The sequence below is a fragment of the Somniosus microcephalus genome, chromosome 4 (genome assembly GCF_052327205.1).
Source record: "Somniosus microcephalus isolate GS21.2 chromosome 4, FLI_Smic_1.0, whole genome shotgun sequence".
In the NCBI taxonomy this organism is placed as follows: domain Eukaryota; kingdom Metazoa; phylum Chordata; class Chondrichthyes; order Squaliformes; family Somniosidae; genus Somniosus; species Somniosus microcephalus.
Genome location: NC_140990.1, coordinates 28,919,371 through 28,942,550, shown reverse-complemented (window position 1 = coordinate 28,942,550; position 23,180 = coordinate 28,919,371). Strand labels below are relative to the sequence as shown.

Genomic DNA, 23,180 nt, shown 5'->3' with positions numbered 1-23,180 from the left:
GTAAGTGTTGGCTGCTCGAGGAATTCCAGCTCTGTGTTGAAGAGCTGGAGCCCGAGCTTCAAACACTGAGACACATCAGGGAGGGGGAGTGTTACCTGGACTCTGTGTTTCAGGAGGTAGTCACACCAATTAGATTAATTAATTCAGATGTAGTCCGTGGCCAGGGACAGGAGGGTGTGACTAGAAGTGAGGCAGGTACGGGGATCCAGGAGGTAGTGTTGGAGGAGCCGCAGACCTTGCTCTTGTCCAACAGGTTTGAGGCTCTTACTCCCTGTGAGGATGGGAACGGCACTGCGGGGAGGATGAGCAACCTGGCCACAGCACCATGGAGTGGGGGGCCATTCAAGTGGGGGGAGTTAAAAGAAATGTTGTAGTGGTAGGGGATAGTATTGTTAGGGGGATAGATAGGGTTCTTTGCAGCCGAGAGCGAGAGTCCCGAAGGCTGTGTGGCCTGCCCGGTGCCATGGTTAAGGACATCTCCTCTGGGCTGGAGAGAAACTTGGAGTGGGAGGGGGAGGATCCAGCTGTCATGGTCCATGTTGGTACCAACGACATAGATAGGACAAGGAAACAGGTTCTGCTGAGGGAGTTTGAGCAGCTAGGGGCCAAATTAAAAAGCAGAACCACAAGGGTAATAATCTCTGGATTACTACCTGAGCCACGTGCAAATTTGGCTAGGGTAAATAAAATTAGAGAGTTAAATGCGTGGCTCAAAGCCTGGTGTGGGAGAAATGGGTTTTGCTTCTTGGGACACTGGCATCAGTACTGGGACAGGAGAGAGCTGTTCCGTTGGGACGGACTTCACTTGGCCAGTGCTGGGAGTAGAATCCTGGTGAATCAAATAACTAGGGCTGTAGAGAGGGCTTTAAACTAATTAGTAGGGGGGAGATTTTAAGAGAGTGAAAAATAAAAATGACAGCAGAGAAGACAATAGAGCAAGGTAGCAGTGGGGGAATTAAAAACCAGAGCGTGTCAGGAAGGGACAGAATGTATAATGATAAAGGTAAAGTAGTAAAAGGGATAAAAGCAGGAATAAATTGTCACAAAACATATTTGAAAGTTCTTTATCAGAATGCATGCAGCATTCGTGACAAAATAGACGAGTTGATGGTACAAATAACTACGTATCAGTATGATCTGGTGGCCATTATGGAAACATGGCTGCAAGATGATCATGACTGGGAACTAAACATACAAGGGTATTTGACAATTAGGAAGGACAGACAGGAAGGAAAGGGAGGTGGGGTTGCTATGTTAATCAAGGATGGAATCACTGCAATAGTCAGAAATGATATTGGGTCAAAGGATCAGGATAGTGAAACTGTTTGGGTGGAGATAAGGAATAATAAGGGGAAAAAGTCACTGGTGGGTGTAGTCTCTAGGCCTCCTAACAGTTGCAACTCTGTTGGTCGGAGTATAAATCAGGAAATAGTTGGGGCTTGTAATAAGGGAACAGCTATAATCATGGGGGATTTTAACTTTCATATTGACTGGACTAATCAAATTGGGCATGGCAGCCTTGAGGAAGAGTTCATAGAGTGTATTAGGGACGGGTTCCTTGAGCAGTATGTAACTGAACCAACCAGGGGGCAGGCAATCTTAGATCTGGTCTTGTGTAATGAGACAGGATTAATAAAAAGTGTCCTAGTAAAGGATCCCCTTGGAATGAGTGACCATAATATGGTTGAATTCCAATTTCAGTTTGAGGGTGAGAGAGTTGGATCTCAAACCAGCGTATTGAGCTTAAATAAAGGAGACTATGAAGGTATGAGTGTAGAATTGACTAAAGTGGACTGGGAAAAAAGATTAAAGTGTAAGACGGTACAAGAGCAGTGGTCTACATTCAAGGAGATATTTCACATCTTTCAAGATAAATATATTCCACTGAGGAAAAAGGGGAGTAAAAGAAAAGACAGCCATCCATGGCTTAGTAAAGTAATAAAGGATAGTATCCGACTGAAAACAAGGGCATATAAAGTAGCCAAATCTAGTGGGAGGATAGAAGATTGGGAAGCATTTAAAAGCCAGCAAACAATAACTAAAAGATTAATTAAGAAAGGGAAGATAGATTATGAAAGTAAACTAGCAAAAAATATAAAAACAGATAGCAAGAGTTTCTACAGCTATATAAAAAGAAAAAGGGTGGCTAAAGTGAACATTGGTCCCTTATGAGACCGGGAAACTAGTGGTGGGGAACATGGAGATGGCAAAGACGCTGAACAAATATTTTGTATCAGTCTTTACAGTAGAGGACACTAAAAATATCCCAACACTGGACAAACAGGGAACAATGGGGGGGGGGGGGAGGAGCTAAACATGATTAAAATCACTAAGGAGATGGTACTCGGTAAAATAATGGGATTTAAGGCGGATAAATCCCTCGGACTTGATGGCCTATATCCTAGGGTCTTGAGAGAAGTGGCGGCAGGGATTGTGGATGCATTGGTGATTATTTTCCAAAACTCCCTGGACTCAGGAAAGGTCCTGGCAGATTGGAAAACTGCTAATGTAACACCCTTATTTAAGAAGGGAAATAGACAAAAAGCTTGAAACTATAGACCAGTTAGCCTAACATCTGTGGTTGGCAAAATGTTGGACTCCATTATTAAGGAAACAGTAACAGAGCATTTGGATTAACATAATTTAATAGGACAGAGTCAGCATGGTTTTATGAAGTGGAAGTCATGTTTGACAAATTTGCTCGAATTCTTTGAGGATGTAACATACAGGGTGGATAAAGGGGAACCAGTGGATGTAGTGTATTTGGACTTCCCAAAGGCATTTGACAAGGTTCCACACCAAAGATTACTGATCAAGATAAAAAATCACGGGATTGGGGGTAATATACTGGCATGGGTGGAAGATTGGCTATCTAACAGAAAACAAAGAGTTGGGGTAAATGATTCATTCTCGGGCTGGCAATCAGTAACTAGTGGTGTTCTGCAGGGGTCAGTGCTGGGACCCCAACTCTTTACAATCCATATTAACGATTTGGAGGAAGGGACCGAGTGCAACATATCCAAGTTTGTTGACGATACAAAGATGGGAGGGAAAGTAGTGAGTGAGGAGGACATAAAAAACCTGCAAAAGGACATAGACAGGCTAAGTGAGTGGGCAGAAATTTGGCAGATGGAATATAATATTGGAAAGTGTGAGGTTATGCACTTTGGCAGAAAAAATCAAAGAGCAAGTTATTATCTAAATGGAGAGAAACTGCAAAGTGCTACAGTACAAAGGGATCTGGGGTTCCTGGTGCATGAAACACAAAAAGTTAGTATGCAGGTGCAGCAGGTGATCAGGAAGGCCAATGGAATCTTGGCTTTTATTGCAAGGGGGATGGAGTATAAAAACAGGGAAGTCTTGCTGCAGTTATACAGTGTATTGGTGAGGCCACACCTGGAATACTGCGTGCAGTTTTGGTTTCCATATTTAAGAAAAGGTATACTTGCTCTCGAGGCGGTTCAGAGAAGGTTCACTTTGTTGATTCCGGAGATGAGGGGGTTGACGTATGAGGAAAGGTTGAGTAGGTTGGGCCTCTACTCATTGGAGTTCAGAGGAATGAGAGGCGATCTTATCGAAACATATAAGATTGTGAGGGGGCTTGATTGGGTGGATGTGGTGAGGATGTTTCCACTGATGGGTGAGACTAGAACTAGGGGGCATAATCTTAGAATAAGGGGCTGCCCTTTCAAAACTGAGATGAGGGAAAACTTCTTCACTCAGAGGGTAGTAAATCTATGGAATTTGCTACCCCAGAGAGCTGTGGAAGCTGCAACATTAAATAAATTTAAAATGGAGATAGACATTTTCCTAACAGATAAGGGAATTAGGGGTTACAGGGAGAGGGCAGGGAAGTGGACGTGAGTCTAGGTTCGGATCAGCCATGATCCTATTGAATGGTGGAGCAGGCCCGAGGGGCCGTATGGCCTACTCCTGCTCCTATTTCTTATGTTCTTATGTTCTTATGATGTGGTCTCCTCTACATTGAGGAGACCAAATGCAGATTGGGTGACCGCTTTGCGGAACACCTCGGTTCAGTCCGTAAGGATGACCCTGAGCTTCCGATTGCCTGTCATTTTAATTCACTGCCCCATTCCCACTCAGACCTCATCGTACTCAGGCTTTTGCATTGTTTCACGGAAGCTCAGTGTAAGCTCGAGGAACAGCACCTCATCTTCCAATTAGACACTTTACAGCCGTCCGGACTCAATATCGAGTTCAACAATTTCAGATCATAACCTCGGCCCCTATTACATTCTAACTTATATTTTTTATCCACCCCTTTGTTTTGGCCTTTCCCCCCCCCTTTTTTTCTCTCTCTCCCACATGGCAGCTGTCTCCCACTCTGCCAGAACATTTCACACCTAACCTAGAGCCGTCTTTTGTCTCCACTAGTCCTATCACCATCTCGTCTCTTAATGTCTCTTCACTTCTCTTTTGTTCTCTCCCAGCCCCCAAACTGACCTTTTAACCTGTTTCATTTCCTGGGCTTTTTCAGTCTTGACAAAGGGTTTCGACCTGAACTGTTGACTCTCTTTCTCTCTCCACGGATGTTGCTTGGCCTGCTGAGTTTTTCCAGCATTTTCTTTTGTTATTTCGGATTTCCAGCATCTGCAGTATTTTGCTATCCCCCCAACTTTATAACCCTGTGGCATGGCCTACCTGCAATGTATTAATCTCCCGACCCCGCTCCCGCCGACCTGCAGCTCCGCCCAGCGACCACGCGGGGCTTTCATTGAAAAGTCGGTGAGGGACATGTGACCCAGGCCCACGACCTGATTGAGGGAAGCTTCTGACCAATAGGGAACGACTGGGGCGGGGCTGGAGGAGCGAGCCGGCGGCGGGTCCTCCAACCAATCGGGGAGCCTGAGGGGCGGGACTAGCGCCGGCTGATTGTCTGATCCACAGGGCAGCGAGTTTCTCCAGTCCCTTGTTCAGGGCCCGGGGCCAGGGGAGGCTGTGGGCCTTTATTCCCCTTATTGGACACAAGGCTCTTTGTCTCACAACACACTGGCTCAGGTTTTAATAGAGACTTTTTATGTTCATGAATAAAAGCAGATAAACCCCGTGCTTTTGTAGAACAAACTTTCTAATATTTTATCAAATCATAGAATGGTTACAGCACAGAAGGAGGCCACTTGGCCTGTCGAGCCCATGCCAGCTCCCTGCAAGACCACTTCAGCTAGTCCCACTCCCCCGCCCTTTCCCCATAATCCTGGGAAAAAATTCCATCAGGCACTTATCTAATTCCTGTAATGTATGTACCTTTAAGGGGGGAACTACTTTCTACAGCTCATGTATAATGTAGTACCGGCAGTGACCACACCTGTATATAATGCTGAGTAGTGATCTGTTGTTTCAGTTGCAGTTTGAACCATGTTGAATAAACACCTGTTGTACTGTTCTCTGCAGTCCTTTTCTTATTATTGCACAGATGTAACAGTGGCAACGAGCAAGTTCGAACCTACCTGCAACTCTGCATCACCGCCCAGGGATTCGCTCCTGGAGAACAGTGGAAGAAGGTCGAGTCCAGAAGCACGGGTGTTGACCACGGGCAACCGTCCAGTCATCCAGCGGAGATTTGAGCATCGCAGGGGAGGCTGTCGAGAGCCAGGCTTGGCTTTCCAGTCACGGTGGTCCAGCAAAACAGGCTGGCAACAGGTACTGCGCAGACCCATCCCGGACAGCGATGGGCTAGAGCCCGACCGAGCGGCACAGAAAAAGGCCGAGCAGTGTCGACAGGGGAGAGAGAGAGGGCAGAGCACACAGGGCACAGCCAGTGTTCAGGACTGAGTGGCGTCAATGGGGGAGAGAGGCGAGAGAGAGCAGAGCACAGCCGGTGTTCAAGAGCCGAGCAGCGTCAACGGGGGAGAGAGGCGCGCAGGAAAACGCGAGGCGCTGCCATTGCCATGAGGACCACAGAGAGTGGCGTTGGCAGCAGTGCAGGAGCAGCGCACAAAACCCACAGGGCATCGCCATTTGCCACAAGGACCGCCGAGAGCGGCGTTGGCAGCAGCGCGGGAGATGCCATTTTAAGCCGCAGCGGGGAAGAAAGGAAAGTGCGGGAGACGCCATTTTAAGCCAGTCTAACCACACCCAAAAATGCCGAAGAGTGGCAGTATCACAGCGTTCGACAATGAAGTCGAAGATTGGACGACATATGTCGAACGCATAGAAGTATACTGCAAGGCGAATGAAGTGCCAGATGACAAGAAAGCGCTGGTATTGTTGAATTCAATGGGTGCAAAAACGTATGGCTTACTATGAAACCTAGTAACCCCAGAGAAGCCAGTAGAAAAGGATTTTGAAAACATAGTGTCAATCCTACAGGACCACTTAAACCCCACACCGCTGCTGATAGCAGAAAGATTCAAGTTTCACAAACGGAACCAGCATAAGGATGAAAGCAATGCTGATTCTTTAACAGAACTGCGCAAACTATCGAAACACTGCCAGCTTGGAGCGGGACTGGCAGATACCTTAAGGGACAAGTTTGTGTGTGGGCTTCAAAGTGAAGGAACCCAGAAACGGCTTTTATCTGAAAAGGACCTTACGCTGGAAAAGGCTTTCAGCATTGCGGTATCATATGAAGCAGCAGCATGGGGTGCTGCAGAGATACAACAGAGACCACAAGAATATGGCACAAACGAAATGTCATATGGAACAGAGAAGTGCTATCGCTGCAGCAGAACAACACACGACCAGAATGATTGCTGGTTCAAAGACAAAGTGTGCAGACAGTGTGGAAAAGTAGGACACATAGCACGAGTCTGCAGGTCGGGAAAGAAAACCAGCAATAAGAAATCGACCAAAGGGAAGTACAAGAAGGTACATAAGATAACAGAGAATAGTTCAGACGAACAAAAGAGTGATAACAACTCCGAAAGCAGGGAACTGAGTTGTCTGAAACTACATAATGTGATCACAACGGAGGATCACCGAACCATTTGGGTCACTCTCAAGATAGCAGGAGTCCAGGTAAAGATGGAATTGGACACAGGATCAGCTCTAACAGTCATAAACCGATGGGACTATGAGCAGCTATTCTCACACATACCCTTGAGAGACACAAAAATTATTTTGAAGACGTACACGGGGAAAAAAGTCTACCCCAAAGGAAAAATAAGGGTGACCGTTATATATAACGGTAAGGAAACACCAAAACTAGAACTGTATGTATTGCAAGATGGAGGACCACCATTACTGGGACGTGAATGGATCCAGAAAATACAACTGGATTGGCATTCCATAGAGGCACTGACTGTGGCTGACAAAAAGGATGATGACGTCACACCTGAGCGACTGTCAGAGATCCTAACTGATGTGAAAGAAGTGTTCCAGCAAGGACTTGGAACACTAAAAGGCATGACAGCGACGATTAAAATTGAAGAAAACGCAAGCCCAAAATTTTTTAAGTCCAGACCGGTACCTTATGCGATCTGCCCAGCTGCCGAAGCAGAGCTGGAGAGTCTGGAACATTCAGGTGTACTGTCCAAGGTAGACTGGAGCGAGTGGGCTACACCCATCGTCCCTGTGATGAAAAAGTCATTGAGCAGCACGCCTGGGGAACCAAGGAAGGTTTGCATCTGTGGGGACTTTAAGGTAACAGTGAAACCAGTCCTTCACACCGTACAATATCCACTTCTGCGGATTGAAGATATTTTCGCCTCGCTATCTGGAGGGAAACGCTTCACTAAGATTGATCTGTCCCAGGCGTATCTGCAAATGGAGGTAGAAGAAGCATAAAAAAAAAACCTCACAATCAACACCCATAAAGGTCTCTACCAATACAACCGGCTGGTATTCGGGGTAGCATCAGCTCCGGCTATTTGGCAGAGGGCAATGGAACAAGTCCTGCAAGGGATCCCAGGGACCCAGTGTTATTTGGACGACATCCTGGTCATGGGCGAAAATGACAGTGATCACCTTGCCAACCTGGAGCAGGTGCTCACTAGATTGCAGGAATATGGGCTCCGAGCTAACCTCCCCAAATGCGAGTTTTTTAGAAAACAGATCTTGTATTGTGGCCACGTTATCGATAAAGAGGGGTTACATAAGTCCCCAGAGAAGATTGAGGCAGTAGTCAAGGCTCCAGCACCGGAAAATGTGTCACAACTGAGGTCGTTCCTTGGGCTGGTAAACTACTACCATAAGTTCTTGCCAAATTTGTCGACAATACTACACCCACTGAACACACTACTGCAAACTGGGGTGCCATGGAAGTGGAATGACGAATGTAGACGAGCTTTCCAGAAGAGCAAAACACTAATCACATTGAAAGAGGTATTGGCCCATTACAACCCAGCATTACCAATTCGGTTGGCTTGTGATGCATCACCCTACAGCATTGGAGCGGTGCAGTCGCACAAATTCTCGGACGGCTCAGAGAGCCCAATAGCCTTTGCGTCACGATCACTAACCTCAGCCGAGCGTAACTATGCCCAGATTGACAGGGAGGCACTCAGCCTAGTGTGGGGAGTGAAAAAGTTCAATCACTATCTGCACGGGCAGAAATTCACCTTGCTGACTGATCACCAGCCTCTTGTCTCCATCTTTAATCCGAAGAAGGGCGTTCCGATGATGACTGCGCAACGACTACAAAGATGGTCACTTTTTCTAGGGGTGCACCACTATGAGATTGAATATAAGGGCACGAAACAGCATGGAAATGCTGATGGGCTATCATGCCTGCCACTGCCTACTGCAGAGGAAGCACCAGCAGTGGATCCTGTCGAAATATTCCATTCGACTATAGTTGAATACCTACCGGTAACTAACGCTTGTATCAAAAAGGAAACCCAAAATGACCCGACACTGTCTCAGGTATATGATTTGACGGTGAAGGGATGGCCAGAAGATGGCGACTCACTGTTGCCAGCATTCTCGACAAGGAGAGAACAGCTGTCAGTGTGCCGGGGGACCTTGATGTGTGGATCCCGACTGGTAATTCCATCCAAGTTAAGGGAGAGAGTGCTCAATGAGCTTCATGAGGGTCATCTGGGAGGGGTAAAAATGAAAAGCCTAGCCAGGGCTTATGTGTGGTGGCCGGGAATCGATAAACAAATCGAGGACCTGACCAAGAGCTGCTCAGGATGCCAGAAAGTCCAAAATGCACCACCACAGGCCCCTCTACACCCATGGGAGCGGCCCTCATCTCCATGGCAATGGGTGCATATTGATTTTGCAGGTCCATTCATAGACTCAATGTTTTTAATAGCCGTGGATGCGCACTCGAAATGGCCTGAGGTCACCAAAATGTCCTCCACCACCACGGAGAAAACTATTGCAGTCCTACGGACAATTTTTGCCAGGAATGGCTTGCCAGAACAGATTTGCTCCAACAACGGACCACAGTTTGTGTCCGAAGAGTTCCGGAGGTTCTTGAAAAAGAATGGGGTAAGGCATTACACATCCGCCCCGTATCATCCAGTCACAAATGGATTGGCTGAGAGGTTCGTACAAACTTTTAAGAAGGCAATAAAGGCTATGTACAATGACAACATTCTGCTGCAGCACAAGGTGGACAATTTCCTGTTCGCCTACCGGAATGCGACACATGCAGTCACCAACCAGGCCCCAGCCATGATGTTCTTTAACCGAAGGTTAAGATCTCGCCTGGATTTGCTCAGACCAAACGTATGAAGAGATGTTGAGAGTAAGCAATTCCAGCACATCCATGAGAAGCCAACAAGGAGCTTCAATGTAGGGCAACCAGTCTTGGCCCGCGACTACCGAACAGAAAAATGGCAGCCAGGAACGATATGCATACGGCAGGGCCCACTAATGTACACAGTGGACATTGGGGAGAGCATCGTGAGACGCCATGCTGATCAGATCCTAGAGTCACAGGAACAAGTCAACCCCATGCCTCGCCCATACGTACCTGGTGATGAACCCAACGTACAGGTAGCATCTACCCCAGAAACAGTAGCGTCGGAAGCTGATGAACCAACCGACGACAGGGGGCCAGAATCGCCTCTGCACCAAGAGCAAGACACTCGGGAAAGGCGCTATCCAGAAAGGATCAGGAAGCCTCCCCAAAGACTGAATTTATAAATAGACTATTTTCAGCTAATGTTGCATGTTAAAAGTGTTAATTGTAATTAGTTTGATATTTAATTGTTAAATGAGTGTTATGGTACTGTTAATCTAAAAGGGGAGGAATTGTAATGTATGTACCTTTAAGGGGGGAACTACTTTCTACAGCTCATGTATACTGTAGTACTGGCAGTGACCACACCTGTATATAATGCTGAGTAGTGATCTGTTGTTTCAGTTGCAGTTTGAACCACGTTGAGTGAACACCTGTTGTACCATTCTCTGCAGTACTTTTCTTATTATTACACGGATGTAACAATTCCCTTTTGAAAGCCATGATTGAATCTGCCTCCACCACCCTTTCAGGCAATGCATGCCAGATCCCAACTGCTCGCTGCGTAAAAAAGTTTTATTCATGTCGCCTTTGGTTCTTCTGCCAATCACCATTAATTTGTGCCTTCTGGTTCTCGACCTTTCCACCAATGGGAACAGTTTCTCTCTATCTACTCTGTCTGGACCCCATCATGATTTTGAACACCTCTATCAAATCTCCTCTCAACCTTCTCTGCTCTAAGGAGAACAACCCCAGCTTCTCCAGTCTATCCACGTAACTGAAGTCCCTCATCCCTGGAACCATTATTGTAATTCTTTTCTGCACCCTCTCTAAGGCCTTCACATCCTTCCTAAAGTACAGTGCCCAGAATTGGACACAATACTCCAGTTGAGGCCGAACTGATGTTTTATAAAGGTTCATCATAACTTCCTTGCTTTTAGACTCTATGCCTCTATTTATAAAGCCCAGGATCCCGTATGCTTTTTTAACTGCTTTCTCAACCTGCCCTGCCACCTTTAACGATTTGTGCACATATACCCCCAAGTCTCTCTGTTCATGCACCCCCTTTAGAATTGTACCCTTTAGTTTATATTGCCTCTCCTCATTCTTTCTACCAAAATGTATCAATTTGCATCTTTCTGCATTAAATTTCATCTGCCACGTGTCCGCCGATTCCACCAGCCTGTCTATGTCTTATTAAAGTCTATCACTATCCTCCTGTTCACTATACTTCCAAGTTTTGTGTCATCTGCAAAATTTGAAATTGTGCCCTGTACAGCCAAGTCCAAGTCATTAATATATATCAAGAAAAGCAGTGGTCCTAGTCCCTCTCCAGTGCTATAATAGTTTATTTGATCAATACTGCACCCCTCCTTTTTTCCTTTCCTATCTTTCCTGAATACCTTGTAGCCAGGAATATCGAGGTCCCAATCCTCCCCTTGTTTGAGCCAGCTCTCTGTTATTGCCACTATATCATAGTCCCATGTGGCTACTTGTGCCTGCAGTTCACCAATGTTATTTACCACACTCCGTGCATTTACACACATGCATTCCAACCCCATCTTAGGCTGTCTCAAATCTGGCCCCTGTCTGATCCCTCCTATGTCTGAATATTAAAAATTAATTATATATTAATTTGGTTAATTGCTCCTCCGGCCCCAATTTCAATGGGATGACAAAAAATCTGTTCCCCAATTGGGGCTTTAAATGGTGGTGAATTAACCCAGAATCCCCCGCGCGGTGAAAGTGCTCTATCAATGACGACAGGAGCCCAGTGCGCCGGCGCAGTAACTGGGTGTGCGCTGAGCATGCGCAGTGCGAGTGGTGGTGATGGATTGAGCGGAGCAGGCGAGTCAGCGGCCGGGTGGCGGGAGGAGATTGTGGTCGCAGGGGACGGATTGGGCCCGCGGGTGAGTTTAAAAGCTTCATAAACATCTGGTGTAGGCCTGAGGCCCCGAATAAGAGTCCACAGGCCCCGTGTTTCCCCGGTTACAGGCCCGGTCAGTGACCGCCCAGGTGATCCGGATCACTGGCCGCCATCTTGGACAGGGCGGGTCTCACGGCGCATGCGCGGTACTTTGGGCAGGAACAAAGAGTGGGCGGGGCTTCAGTGTCTCTGTCAGTTTGATTGGTCCACATGTTTCTCCCATATTAGTGGCCCCTCAAAGGGAGCCTTTGTTGGGCTGATTCTTGTTTGGTGACCCTAGGGGCAACCCAGTCTCACCCTATTGGTCCATCCAAAAAGGCCCAGTGACCAGCAGAGAAAATCAGCAGCTCATTGATTTTATTCTCACTCTGCACACAGAACTGAACCCAACCAGAGTAGAGGGAGGGGGAAAACTGGGAGTGGAGGAAAGAAATGTTGGAGATGGTGTGATGGGTTTGGATTTCAGCACAGGGAGGAGGGAGAGTGTGTGGGACGAGGATTTACAGCTTTGGGGGAACAAGAGAGGAAAGATTGTTCCATAGAAACTAGAATAGTCTGTTCTGAATTTCTATCCTGTACTTAGTGATGATTTTGTAAATTCCTTTTACAGGGTATTAGAAGGGGAAAATATGCAAATGGGAAACTCAAACCAAACATCACGTGAAGAGCTGACATATTCACTCAATTCATCAGGACCTGAATATCGTCGCGCTTTGAATGTGGAAGGAGAAATGTTTGCTCTGTCTGTGGGAAAAGATTTCAAACATTAGTGTGACTGGAAAAGCACCGAGACACACCCGAGTGAGAGTGTTCCAGTGCACTGACTGTGGAAAGAGCTTTAACCAGTTACACAGCCTGAAAAATCATCGCACCATTCACAGCGGGGAGAAACCGTACACGTGTTCTGTGTGTGGATGAGGCTTCAACTGATCGTCCAACCTGGAGAGACACAAGGACACCCGCACCACGGAGAAACCGTGGGAATGTGAGGACTGTGGGAAGGGATTCAATTAACTGTCCCAGCTGTTCACCTGCTCTCTATCGGAAGGGATTTACTCAATTGCCTAGCAAGCTGACATGCCAGCAAGCTCGCAATAGGGAGAGGCCGTTCACCTGCTCCGTGTGTGGGAAGGGATTCACTTGTTCATCCCACCTCACTGCACACCAACTTGATCACGCTGATGAGAGACCTTTTAAATGCTCTGACTGTGAGAACAGCTTTAAAACCTCTGAGGAACTGATTGAACACCAGCGACTTCACACTGACGAGAGACCGTTCTGTTGCTCTCACTGCGGGAAGAGGTTCCGGCAGTCATTGCAACTCGCTGAACACCAGCGAGTTCACATCAAGGAGAGACCGTTCAACTGCTCCGTGTGTGGGAAGGGATTCACTCATTTAACCCACCTTATGTCACATGAGGACATTCACACTAGGGAATTGCCATTCTGCTCCGTGTGTGGGAAGAGATTCACTCATTTTGTCCGCCTTTTGACACACAAGCGAGTTCACACAGGGGCGAGACCGTTCTCCTGTTCAGTGTGTGGGAAGAGATTTTCTTGTTCAAGCCACCTTTTGGAGCATAAGCGAGTTCACACCGGGGAGAAGCCGTTCACCTATTCCATCTGTGGGAAGTTTCCCTCGTTCATCCCACCTTTTGATGCACCAGCGAATTCACACAGGGGAGAGGCCATTTACCTGCTCCGTGTGTGGGAAGAGTTTCCCTCGTTCATCCCACCTCTTGGTACACCAGCAAATTCACACAGGGGAGAGGCCATTTACCTGCTCCGTGTGTGGGAAGAGATTCGCTCAGTCATCAACCCTGATGGCACACCAGCAAATTCACTCTGATAAGAGACCTTTTAAATGTCCTGACTGTGAGAAGAGCTTTAAAAGAAGTAATGCTCTGCTGACACACCAGTGCACTCGCACTGGAGAGAATCTGTTCTCCTGCTCTGTGTGTCAGAAGGGATTTACTGATTCATCCTACCTGCTGAGACACCATCGACGTCACACCGGGGAGAGGCCGTTCATCTGCACCATGTGTGGGAAAAGATTCATTGAATCATCCCACCTACTGAGACACCAGCGCACTCACACTGAGGAGAGGCCGTTCACCTGCTCCAAGTGTGGGAAGGGATTCACTCAGTCATCAGGCCTGCTGGCACACCAGCGAATTCACCCTGGGGAGAGGCTGTTCACCTGCTCCGAGTGTGGGAAGGGATTCACTCGTTCATCCAACCTCACTAAGCACCAGCGAGTTCACACTGGGGAGAGGCCATTCACCTGCTCCGTGTGTCAGAAGGGATTCACTGATTCATCCCACCTACTGAGCCACCAGCGCACTCACACTGGGGAGAGGCCGTTCACCTGCTCCATGTGTCGGAAGAGATTCAGTGAATCATCCCACCTAAAGATACACCAGCGAGTTCACACTGGGGAGAGGCCGTTCACCTGTTCTGTGTGTGGGAAGGGATTCAGTAATTCATCTCACCTAAAGAGCCACCAGCGAGTTCACACTGGGGAGAGGCCGTTCACTTGCTCCGTGTGTCAGAAGAGATTCAGTGATTCATCCCACCTAAAGAGACACCAGCGAATTCACACAGGGGAGAGGCCATTTACCTGCTCCGTGTGTGGGAAGAGATTCGCTCAGTCATCAACCCTGATGGCACACCAGCAAATTCACTCTGATAAGAGACCTTTTAAATGTCCTGACTGTGAGAAGAGCTTTAAAAGAAGTAATGCTCTGCTGACACACCAGTGCACTCGCACTGGAGAGAATCTGTTCTCCTGCTCTGTGTGTCAGAAGGGATTTACTGATTCATCCTACCTGCTGAGACACCATCGACGTCACACCGGGGAGAGGCCGTTCATCTGCACCATGTGTGGGAAAAGATTCATTGAATCATCCCACCTACTGAGACACCAGCGCACTCACACTGAGGAGAGGCCGTTCACCTGCTCCAAGTGTGGGAAGGGATTCACTCAGTCATCAGGCCTGCTGGCACACCAGCGAATTCACCCTGGGGAGAGGCTGTTCACCTGCTCCGAGTGTGGGAAGGGATTCACTCGTTCATCCAACCTCACTAAGCACCAGCGAGTTCACACTGGGGAGAGGCCATTCACCTGCTCCGTGTGTCAGAAGGGATTCACTGATTCATCCCACCTACTGAGCCACCAGCGCACTCACACTGGGGAGAGGCCGTTCACCTGCTCCATGTGTCGGAAGAGATTCAGTGAATCATCCCACCTAAAGATACACCAGCGAGTTCACACTGGGGAGAGGCCGTTCACCTGTTCTGTGTGTGGGAAGGGATTCAGTAATTCATCTCACCTAAAGAGCCACCAGCGAGTTCACACTGGGGAGAGGCCGTTCACTTGCTCCGTGTGTCAGAAGAGATTCAGTGATTCATCCCACCTAAAGAGACACCAGCGAATTCACACTGGGGAGAGGCCATTCACCTGCTCCATATGTGGGAAGGGATTCATTCAGTCATCCAACCTGCGGACACACCAGCGAGTTCACACGTTATTGCCGAAATTGGATTCTGCTGTTATTGCTGCTGGTAATCACATCCAGGACTGAACCATGTTCATCCTGACAGTTGGGGTTTGTTTCTGTTGATGTTAATGACCCCTATAACTGGGCTGGTGTTTAATATTCTGGATCAATGCCAAATAAATTGGCATTGTTTCAAACACAGTGTGTCGAGTATTTGTTTCCTCCAAGATAAGAGATTAATTGATATCCTGTTACTAACTGTTCCATTTTTGGGCCTTTGCTCCTGTCTAACTCTAGATCATTTCAGTTCTCATACCTTCGGTTACTCTCATGGACAAGACCCAGCTCCCCTTACCTTCCAGAGTGCCTCTCCCAGCCTTGGTATCCAGGGAAGGTATCGGTAACACGCCCGGGATCACTAAACACAAAACCCAGTCTATTAATCACTTATTTCTACTGGACTTAGTGTGTGCCCCACAGCATCTCTCTCACCTTCGATGTGTGAAGAGAGCATCACGCCTCAGAACCTGGTTTTCAATTTAAATGCACTCAGTAAATGTATTGAAGAGATGAACAAGTAAACAGACCAGGGCCCAATCCTCCAGCTCTATTGTAGGCCGATGAGACTTTGTTAAGGTGCCATGTGCTGCTGGACTGCTCTGCATTTTGCCTGTAATGGAAAATAACTGAACATTTGTCCCAGTGTAACCTTTGCTGTCATGAAATGAGTGTGTCTTTTAATGAGCCTCACATCCTTGTTCAAGTCGGCTGCAATTGTCAAATCTCAGAGACGCCGTAACAAGTCCGATTGCGGTAATTACAGAGGAGTTTCCCTGCTGTCTACCACAGGGAAAGTCATTGCAAGAATCCTCCTCAGTTGCCTTCTCCAAGTTGCTGAAGAGCTCCTCCCAGAGTCGCAATGCGGATTCCGCCCACTAAGGACATGATTTTCACCGCACATCAAATAGAGAAATGCAGGGAACAGCACCAACCACTGTACATGGCCGCCTTTGACCTCACAAAGGCCTTCGACACTGTCAACCATGAGGGATTATGGAGTGTCCTCCTCAAATTCGGCTGCCCTCAAAAGCTTATCACCATCCTCCGCCTGCTTCACAACGACCTGCAAGACATGATCCTGACCAACAGATCCACCACAGATCCAATTTGCGTACGGACCGGGGTCAAGCAAGGCTGTGTCATCGCACCAATACTGTTCTCAATCTTTCTGGCTGCAATGCTCCATCTCACCCTCAGTAAGCTCCCCACTGGAGTGGAGCTAATCTACAGAACAAACAGGAAACTGTTCAATCTCCGTCACCTCCAGTCCAGATCCAAGGTTGTCCCATCCTCTGTCATCGAATTACAGTATGCAGACGATGCTTGCATCTGTGCTCACTCGGAGGTCGAACTCCAAACCATCGTCAACACCTTCACTGAAGCGTACGAGAGCATGGGCCTTGCACTAAACATCCGTAAGACAAAGGTCCTCTACCAATCTGCCCCCGCCACACACTACTTCCCCCCGATTATCAAAATCCACGACAAGGCCTTGGACAAGGTAGACCACTTTCCATACCTCGGGAGCCAACTGTCATCAAGGGCAGACGATGATGACGAAATCCAACACCGCTTTCAGTGTGCCAGTGCAGCCTTCGGTTGCCTGAGGAAGAGAGTGTTTGAAGACCAGGACCTCAAACCTGGCACTACGCTCATGGTCTACAGAGCAGCAGTGATGCCCGCCCTCCTGTATGCTTCAGAGACATGGACAATGTACAGCAAGCACCTCAAAGCACAGGAGAGGTACCACCAACGCTGCCTCCGCAAGATCCTGCAAATCAATTGGCAGGATAGGTGTTCTTGCTCAGGCCAACATCCCCAGCATCGAAGCTTTGACCACACTTGATCAGCTCCGATGGATGGGCCACATCGTCAGCATGCCTGATACGAGACTCCCAAAACAAGCGCTCTACTCGGAGTTCTGACACGGCAAGAGAGCCCCAGGTGATAAGAGGAAACACTTCAAGGACACCCTCAAACCCTCCTTGAAAAAGTGCAACATCCCCACCGACGCCTGGGAATCCCTGGCCCAAGACCGCACAAAGTGGAGGAGAAGCATCCGGGAAGGCGCCGAACATTTCACGTCTCTTCACCGGGAGCAAGCGGAAGCCAAGCGCAGGCAGCACAAGGAGTGCATGTCAACTCAAGCACCCGACCCACCCCTTCAACCACCGTCTGCCCCACCTGTGACAGAGACTGTAGGTCCCGCATTGGACTCATCAGTTACCTGAGAACTCATTGTTAGTGTGGAAGCAAGTCATCCTCGGTTCCCAGGGACTGCCTAAGAGAAAGATGATTTTGCCTGTAATGGAAAATATCTGAAGATTTGTCCCAGTGTAACCTTTGCTGTCATGAAATGAGTGTGTCTTTGAATGAGCCTCACGTCCTTGCTCATGTCGGCTGCAATTGTGCAGAAAGGGGATGTGTAAAGAGATGGTCTGTGTATGGAGATGTGAAAGAAGGAAACGGTGTGTGTGTGTGATAGTGACACAGCCTTGTGGTCACAGTCAGAACAATGACAGATATCCTTGTGGTTATGGTTTGGGCAGGGCCAGGTCAATAATGTAGTAAACAAGTTAAATATAAATGTCGCCAGTGTAGTCGCAGCTTGTTAGAACAGACCTGGGGAGAAGAGAGCCCTGAATCCACTGTATTATCTCTGATCTCCGGATCGGGTAACTATACTCTCTATTTTTGCAGTGCTGTTAATAAAGTCAGTGAAAGACAATCTGTTGTTGTGAGCTTGATTATCTGGTGTCTGAAACCACAAGACTCAATTTTTAGAGTGAACAAGATGAATAAGTAAACACATCATGGCCCAATACTCCAGCTGTATACTCACAGGCGAAAGTCTGTTATCACACTCCTCGAGTGGACAGAATAAAGAAAGATGCCAACTCAAAGAGCGTCTAGAATCATTTGTAAATACCTTTCAAATCCTGACTGATATCAATTGTCAGTGTACGTTCCATTGATGTCAATGGAAGATGAGAGATGGGCTGGAGAGTAGGGATGAAAGAGGAGTTGGGGTGAGGGGGGTTGTAGAGTAGGGGTGAAAGAGGAGTTGGGGTCAGGGGGTTGGCGAGTAGGGATGAAAGAGGAGTTGGGGTCAGGGGGTTGGAGAGTAGGGATGAAAGAGGAGTTGGGGTGAGCGGGTTGTAGAGTAGGGGTGAAAGAGGAGTTGGGGTCGGAGTTGGAGAGTAGGGGTAAAAGAGTTGGGGTTGGGGAGTAGGGGTGAAAGAGGAGTTTGGGTGCGGGGCGTTGGAGAGTAGGGGTGAAAGAGGAGTTGGGGTGAGGAGGTTGGAGAGTGGGGTGAAAGGAGCTGGGGTGAGGAGGTTGGAGAGGGGTGAAAGAGGAGTTGGGGTGAGGGGGTTTGGAGAGTGGGGTGAAAGAGGAGTTGGGGTGAGGGGATTTGGAGAGGTGAAAGGAGTTGGGGTGAGGGTTTGGAGAGTGGGGTGAAAGGAGCTGGGGTGAGGGGTTTGGAGAGTGGGGTGAAAGAGGAGTTGGGGTGAGGGGGGTTGGAGAGTAGGGGTGAAAGAGGAGTTGGGGTGAGGGGGTTGGAGAGTAGGCGTGAAAGAGGAGTTGGGGTGAGGGGGTTGGAGAGTAGGGGTGAAAGAGGAGTTGGGGTGAAAGAGGAGTTGGGGTGAGGGGGTTGGAGAGTAGGGGTGAAAGAGGAGTTGGGGTGAGGGGGTTGGAGAGTAGGGGTGAAAGAGGAGTTGGGGTGAGGGGGTTGGAGAGTAGGGGTGAAAGAGGAGTTGGGGTGAGGGGGGTTGGAGAGTAGGAGTGAAAGGAGTTGGGGTGAGGGGTTGGAGTGCAGGGGTGAAAGGAGTTGGGGTGAGGGGCTGGAGAGTGGGGGTGAAAGAGGAGTTGGGGTGAAAGGAGTTGGTGTGAGGTGGTTGGAGATTAGGGGTGAAAGAGGGGTTGGGGTGAGGGGGGTTGGAGAGTAGGAGTGAAAGGAGTTGGGGTGAGGGGTTGGAGTGCAGGGGTGAAAGGAGTTGGGGTGAGGGGTTGGAGAGGGGGTGAAAGAGGAGTTGGGGTGAAAGGAGTTGGTGTGAGGTGGTTGGAGAGTAGGGGTGAAAGAGGAGTTGGGGTGAGGGGTTGGAGAGTGGGGGTGAAAGATGAGTTGGGGTGAGGGGGGTTGGAGTTTTGGGGTGAAAGAGGAGTTGGGGTGAGGGGTTGGAGAGTAGGGGTGAAAGGAGTTGGGGTGAGGTGGTTGGAGATTAGGGGTGAAAGAGGGGTTGGGGTGAGGGGGGTTGGGGAGTAGGGGTGAAAGAGGGGTTGGGGTGAGGGTGGTTGGAGAGTAGGGGTGAAAGAGGAGTTGGGGTGAGGGGGGTTGGAGAGTAGGGGTGAAAGGAGTTGGGGTGAAGGGTTGGAGAGTAGGGGTGAAAGGAGTTGGGGTGAGGGGGTTGGAGAGTAGGGGTGAAAGAGGAGTTGGGGTGAGGGGTTGGAGAGTAGGGGTGAAAGAGGAGTTGGGGTGAGGGGTTGGAGAGTAGAGGTGAAAGAGGAGTTGGGGTGAGGGGGTTGGAGAGTAGGTGAAAGAGGAGTTGGGGTGAGGGGGGTTGGAGAGTCGGGGCGAAAGAGGAGTTGGGGTGAGGGGGGTTGGAGAGTAGGGGTGAAAGGAGTCGGGGTGAGGGGGGTTGGAGAGTAGGGATGAAAGAGGAGTTGGGGCGAGGGGGGTTCGAGAGTCGGGGTGAAAGAGGAGTTGGTGTGAGGGGGGTTGGAGAGTAGGGGTGAAAGAGGAGTTGGGGTGAAGGGGGTTGGAGAGTAGGGGTGAAAGAGGAGTTGGGGTGAGGGGGGTTGGAGAGTAGGGGTGAAAGAGGAGTTGGGGTGAGGGGGGTTGGAGAGTAGGGGTGAAAGAGGAGTTGGGGTGAGGGGGGTTGGAGAGTAGGGGTGAAAGAGGAGTTGGGGTGAGGGGGGTTGGAGAGTAGGGGTGAAAGAGGAGTTGGGGTGAGGGGGTTGGAGAGTAGGGGTAAAAGAGGAGTTGGGGTGAGGGGGGTTGGAGAGTAGGGGTGAAAGAGGAGTTGGGGTGAGGGGGGTTGGAGAGTAGGGGTAAAAGAGGAGTTGGGGTGAGGGTGGTTGGAGAGTAGGGGTGAAAGAGGAGTTGGGGTGAGGGGGGTTGGAGAGTAGGGGTAAAAGAGGAGTTGTGGTGAGGGTGGTTGGAGAGTAGGGGTGAAAGAGGAGTTGGGGTGAGGGGGGTTGGAGAGTAGAGGTGAAAGAGGAGTTGGGGTGAGGGGGGTTGGAGAGTCGGAGTGAAAGAGGAGTTGGGATGAGGGGGGTTGGAGAAAGTGAATAACCTCACATTTCCCTACATTATACTCCATCTGCCACCTTACTGCCCGCTCACTTAGTCTATCTATATCCCTTTGCAGACTCTGTGTTCTCCTCACAGCTTACTGTCCCACCTAGCTTTGTAACATCAGCAAACTTGGATACATTACACTCGGTCCCTTCATCTAGGCCATTAATATAGATTGTAAATAGCTGAGGCCCCAACACTGATCCTTGCAGCATCCCTCTAGTTACAGCCTGCCAACCTGAAAAAGATCCGTTTGTCCCTGCTCTCTGTTTTCTGTCCGTTAACCAATCCTCTATCCATGCTACTTTATTACCCGCAACCCCGTGAGCCCTAATCTTGTGTAATAACCTTTCATGTGGCACCTTATCGAATGCCTTTTGGAAATCCAAATATACTACATCCACTGGTTCCCCTTTATCTACCCTGCTAGTTAGTTACATCCTCAAAAAACTCAAATAAATTCGTCAAACACAATTTAACTTTCATAAAACCATGTTGACCCTGCCTAATCATGTTACAATTTTCTAAGTACCCTGTTACCACTTCCTTAACAATGGATTCCAGCATTTTCCCGATGACTGATGTCAGGCTAACTGGCCTGTTGTTCCGTTTTTCTCTCCCTCCTTTCTTGAAAAGTGGTGTTGCAATTGCGACCTTTTTACTGGTCCAGTAATATTACCACCATGCTCCCGTTCCCGAGTTAGCAATTCGGTGATGCCAAGCTTGGGTCAAGTCTGTCTCTCTCTCCACAGGTTAGATACAGAGTAAAGCTCCCTCTACACTGTCCCATCTTACACTCCCAGGGCAGGTACAGCACGGGTTAGATACAGAGTAAAGCTCCCTCTACACTGTCCCATCTAACACTCCCAGGGCAGGTACAGCACGGGTTAGATACAGAGTAAAACTCTTTCTACACTGTCCCATCAAACACTCCCAGGGCAGGGACAGCACGGGATAGATACAGAGTAAAACTCTCTCTACACTGTCCCATCAAACACACAGGGCAGGTACAGCACGGGTTAGATACAGAGTAAAGCTCCCTCTGCACTGTCCCATCAAACACTCCCAGGCCAGGTACAGAATAGGTTGGATACAGAGTAAAGCTCCCCCTACACTGTCCCATCAAACACTCCCAGGGCAGGTATAGCATGGGTTATATACAGAGTAAAGCTCCCTCTACACTGTCCCCTCAAACACTCCCAGGGAGAGAGAGATGGTGGGGGTCGAGTGGACCAGGGACAGTCTGTTAAACTCTCTGTTTGCTGTGACCAGTTTTCCTTCGGTTAAAAATGGCCTCCTGTAGCCCAGTGACACAAACAGCCCATTAAACTCCACCAATGGCCTTTGGTCTGGTGAGGTCTCCCTTTGTGAAACATCGGCTGTTGTTAAAGCTTTTCATTCTGACACGCTCACACTGAGAAATGAGCTGCGGAACTGCCGACATCGTCAGCTTTAAGGAGATGTTTCCCTTTGGAGATCGGATTGTCCATTGAATTTGATTAAACTGATGTTAAAGTAACAAGGCTGCTTTGCCCTGTGACAATAACAGATTATCAGAATATTTCCCATAGGTTAAAATTCAATATTACTGTTGGACTCACTACCCTGGATGGTTGAAGTGGACCCTGTGATATAATAGAATTTTCTGTCCTGTCAGACTTGGACATCTTGTAGATCCATCTTTTAACAAGTTGTGGGATCTCAGTTCTCAGATGGATTCCACTCAGTTTGTAACAAACCCTCAATCAGCTCGTCTTATTGTTGAGATATCAAGGACTCGACACATTGTGTGTGTGGGAAACAAAGCTCATTTATTTGACATTGATACAGATTAAACTCCAGTTATAGGGGTTACTAACATCAGCTGAAACAAACCCCAACTGTCAGAATGAACATGGTTCAGTCCTGGATGTGATTAACAGCAGCAATAACAACAGAATCCAAACCCTGCAGTCACTTGTGAACTCGCTGGTGTCTCAGCAGGTTGGATGATTGAGTGAATTCCTGCCCACACTCGGAGCAGGTGAACGGCCTCTCCGCAGTGTGTGTTGGTGTCTCAGCAGGTTGGATGACCGAGTGAATCCCTTCCCACATACAGAGCAGGTGAACGGCCTTTCCCCAGTGTGAACTCGCTGGTGTGTCAGCAGGTTGGATGATAGACTGAATCCCTTCCCACACATGGAGCAGGTGAACGGCCTCTCCCCATTGTGAACTCGCTGGTGTGTCAGCAGGTTGGACGATAGACTGAATCCCTTCCCACACATGGAGCAAGTGAACGGCCTCTCCCCAGTGTGAACTCGCTGGTGTGTCAGCAGGTGGGATGATAGCCTGAATCCCTTCCCACACACGGAGCAGGTGAACGGCCCCTCCCCAGTGTGAGTGTGTTGGTGTGTCCGCAGGTTGGATGATAGACTGAATCCCTTCCCACACACGGAGCAGGTGAACGGTCTCTCCCCAGTGTGTGTGTGTTGGTGTGTCCGCAGGTTGGATGATAGACTGAATCCCTTCCCACACATGGAGCAGGTG

General features: G+C 48.7%; 1 protein-coding gene and 1 pseudogene across 1 annotated transcript in view; one reads left to right on the top strand and one right to left on the bottom strand.

Annotated features, from left to right (window-relative positions):
- LOC147118492 (uncharacterized) overlaps window positions 1–23,180 on the bottom strand; it is a 123,902-nt pseudogene that overhangs the window by 97,935 nt on the left and 2,787 nt on the right.
- LOC147118490 (uncharacterized) overlaps window positions 13,106–23,180 on the top strand; it is a 68,145-nt gene continuing 58,070 nt past the window's right edge. Inside the window, exon 1 of the mRNA XM_085984454.1 lies at window positions 13,106–15,165. Coding sequence (XP_085840580.1) covers window positions 13,457–15,165 — 1,709 coding nt within the window. The 5' untranslated portion in view covers window positions 13,106–13,456. The remainder of the gene's footprint in view (window positions 15,166–23,180) is intronic.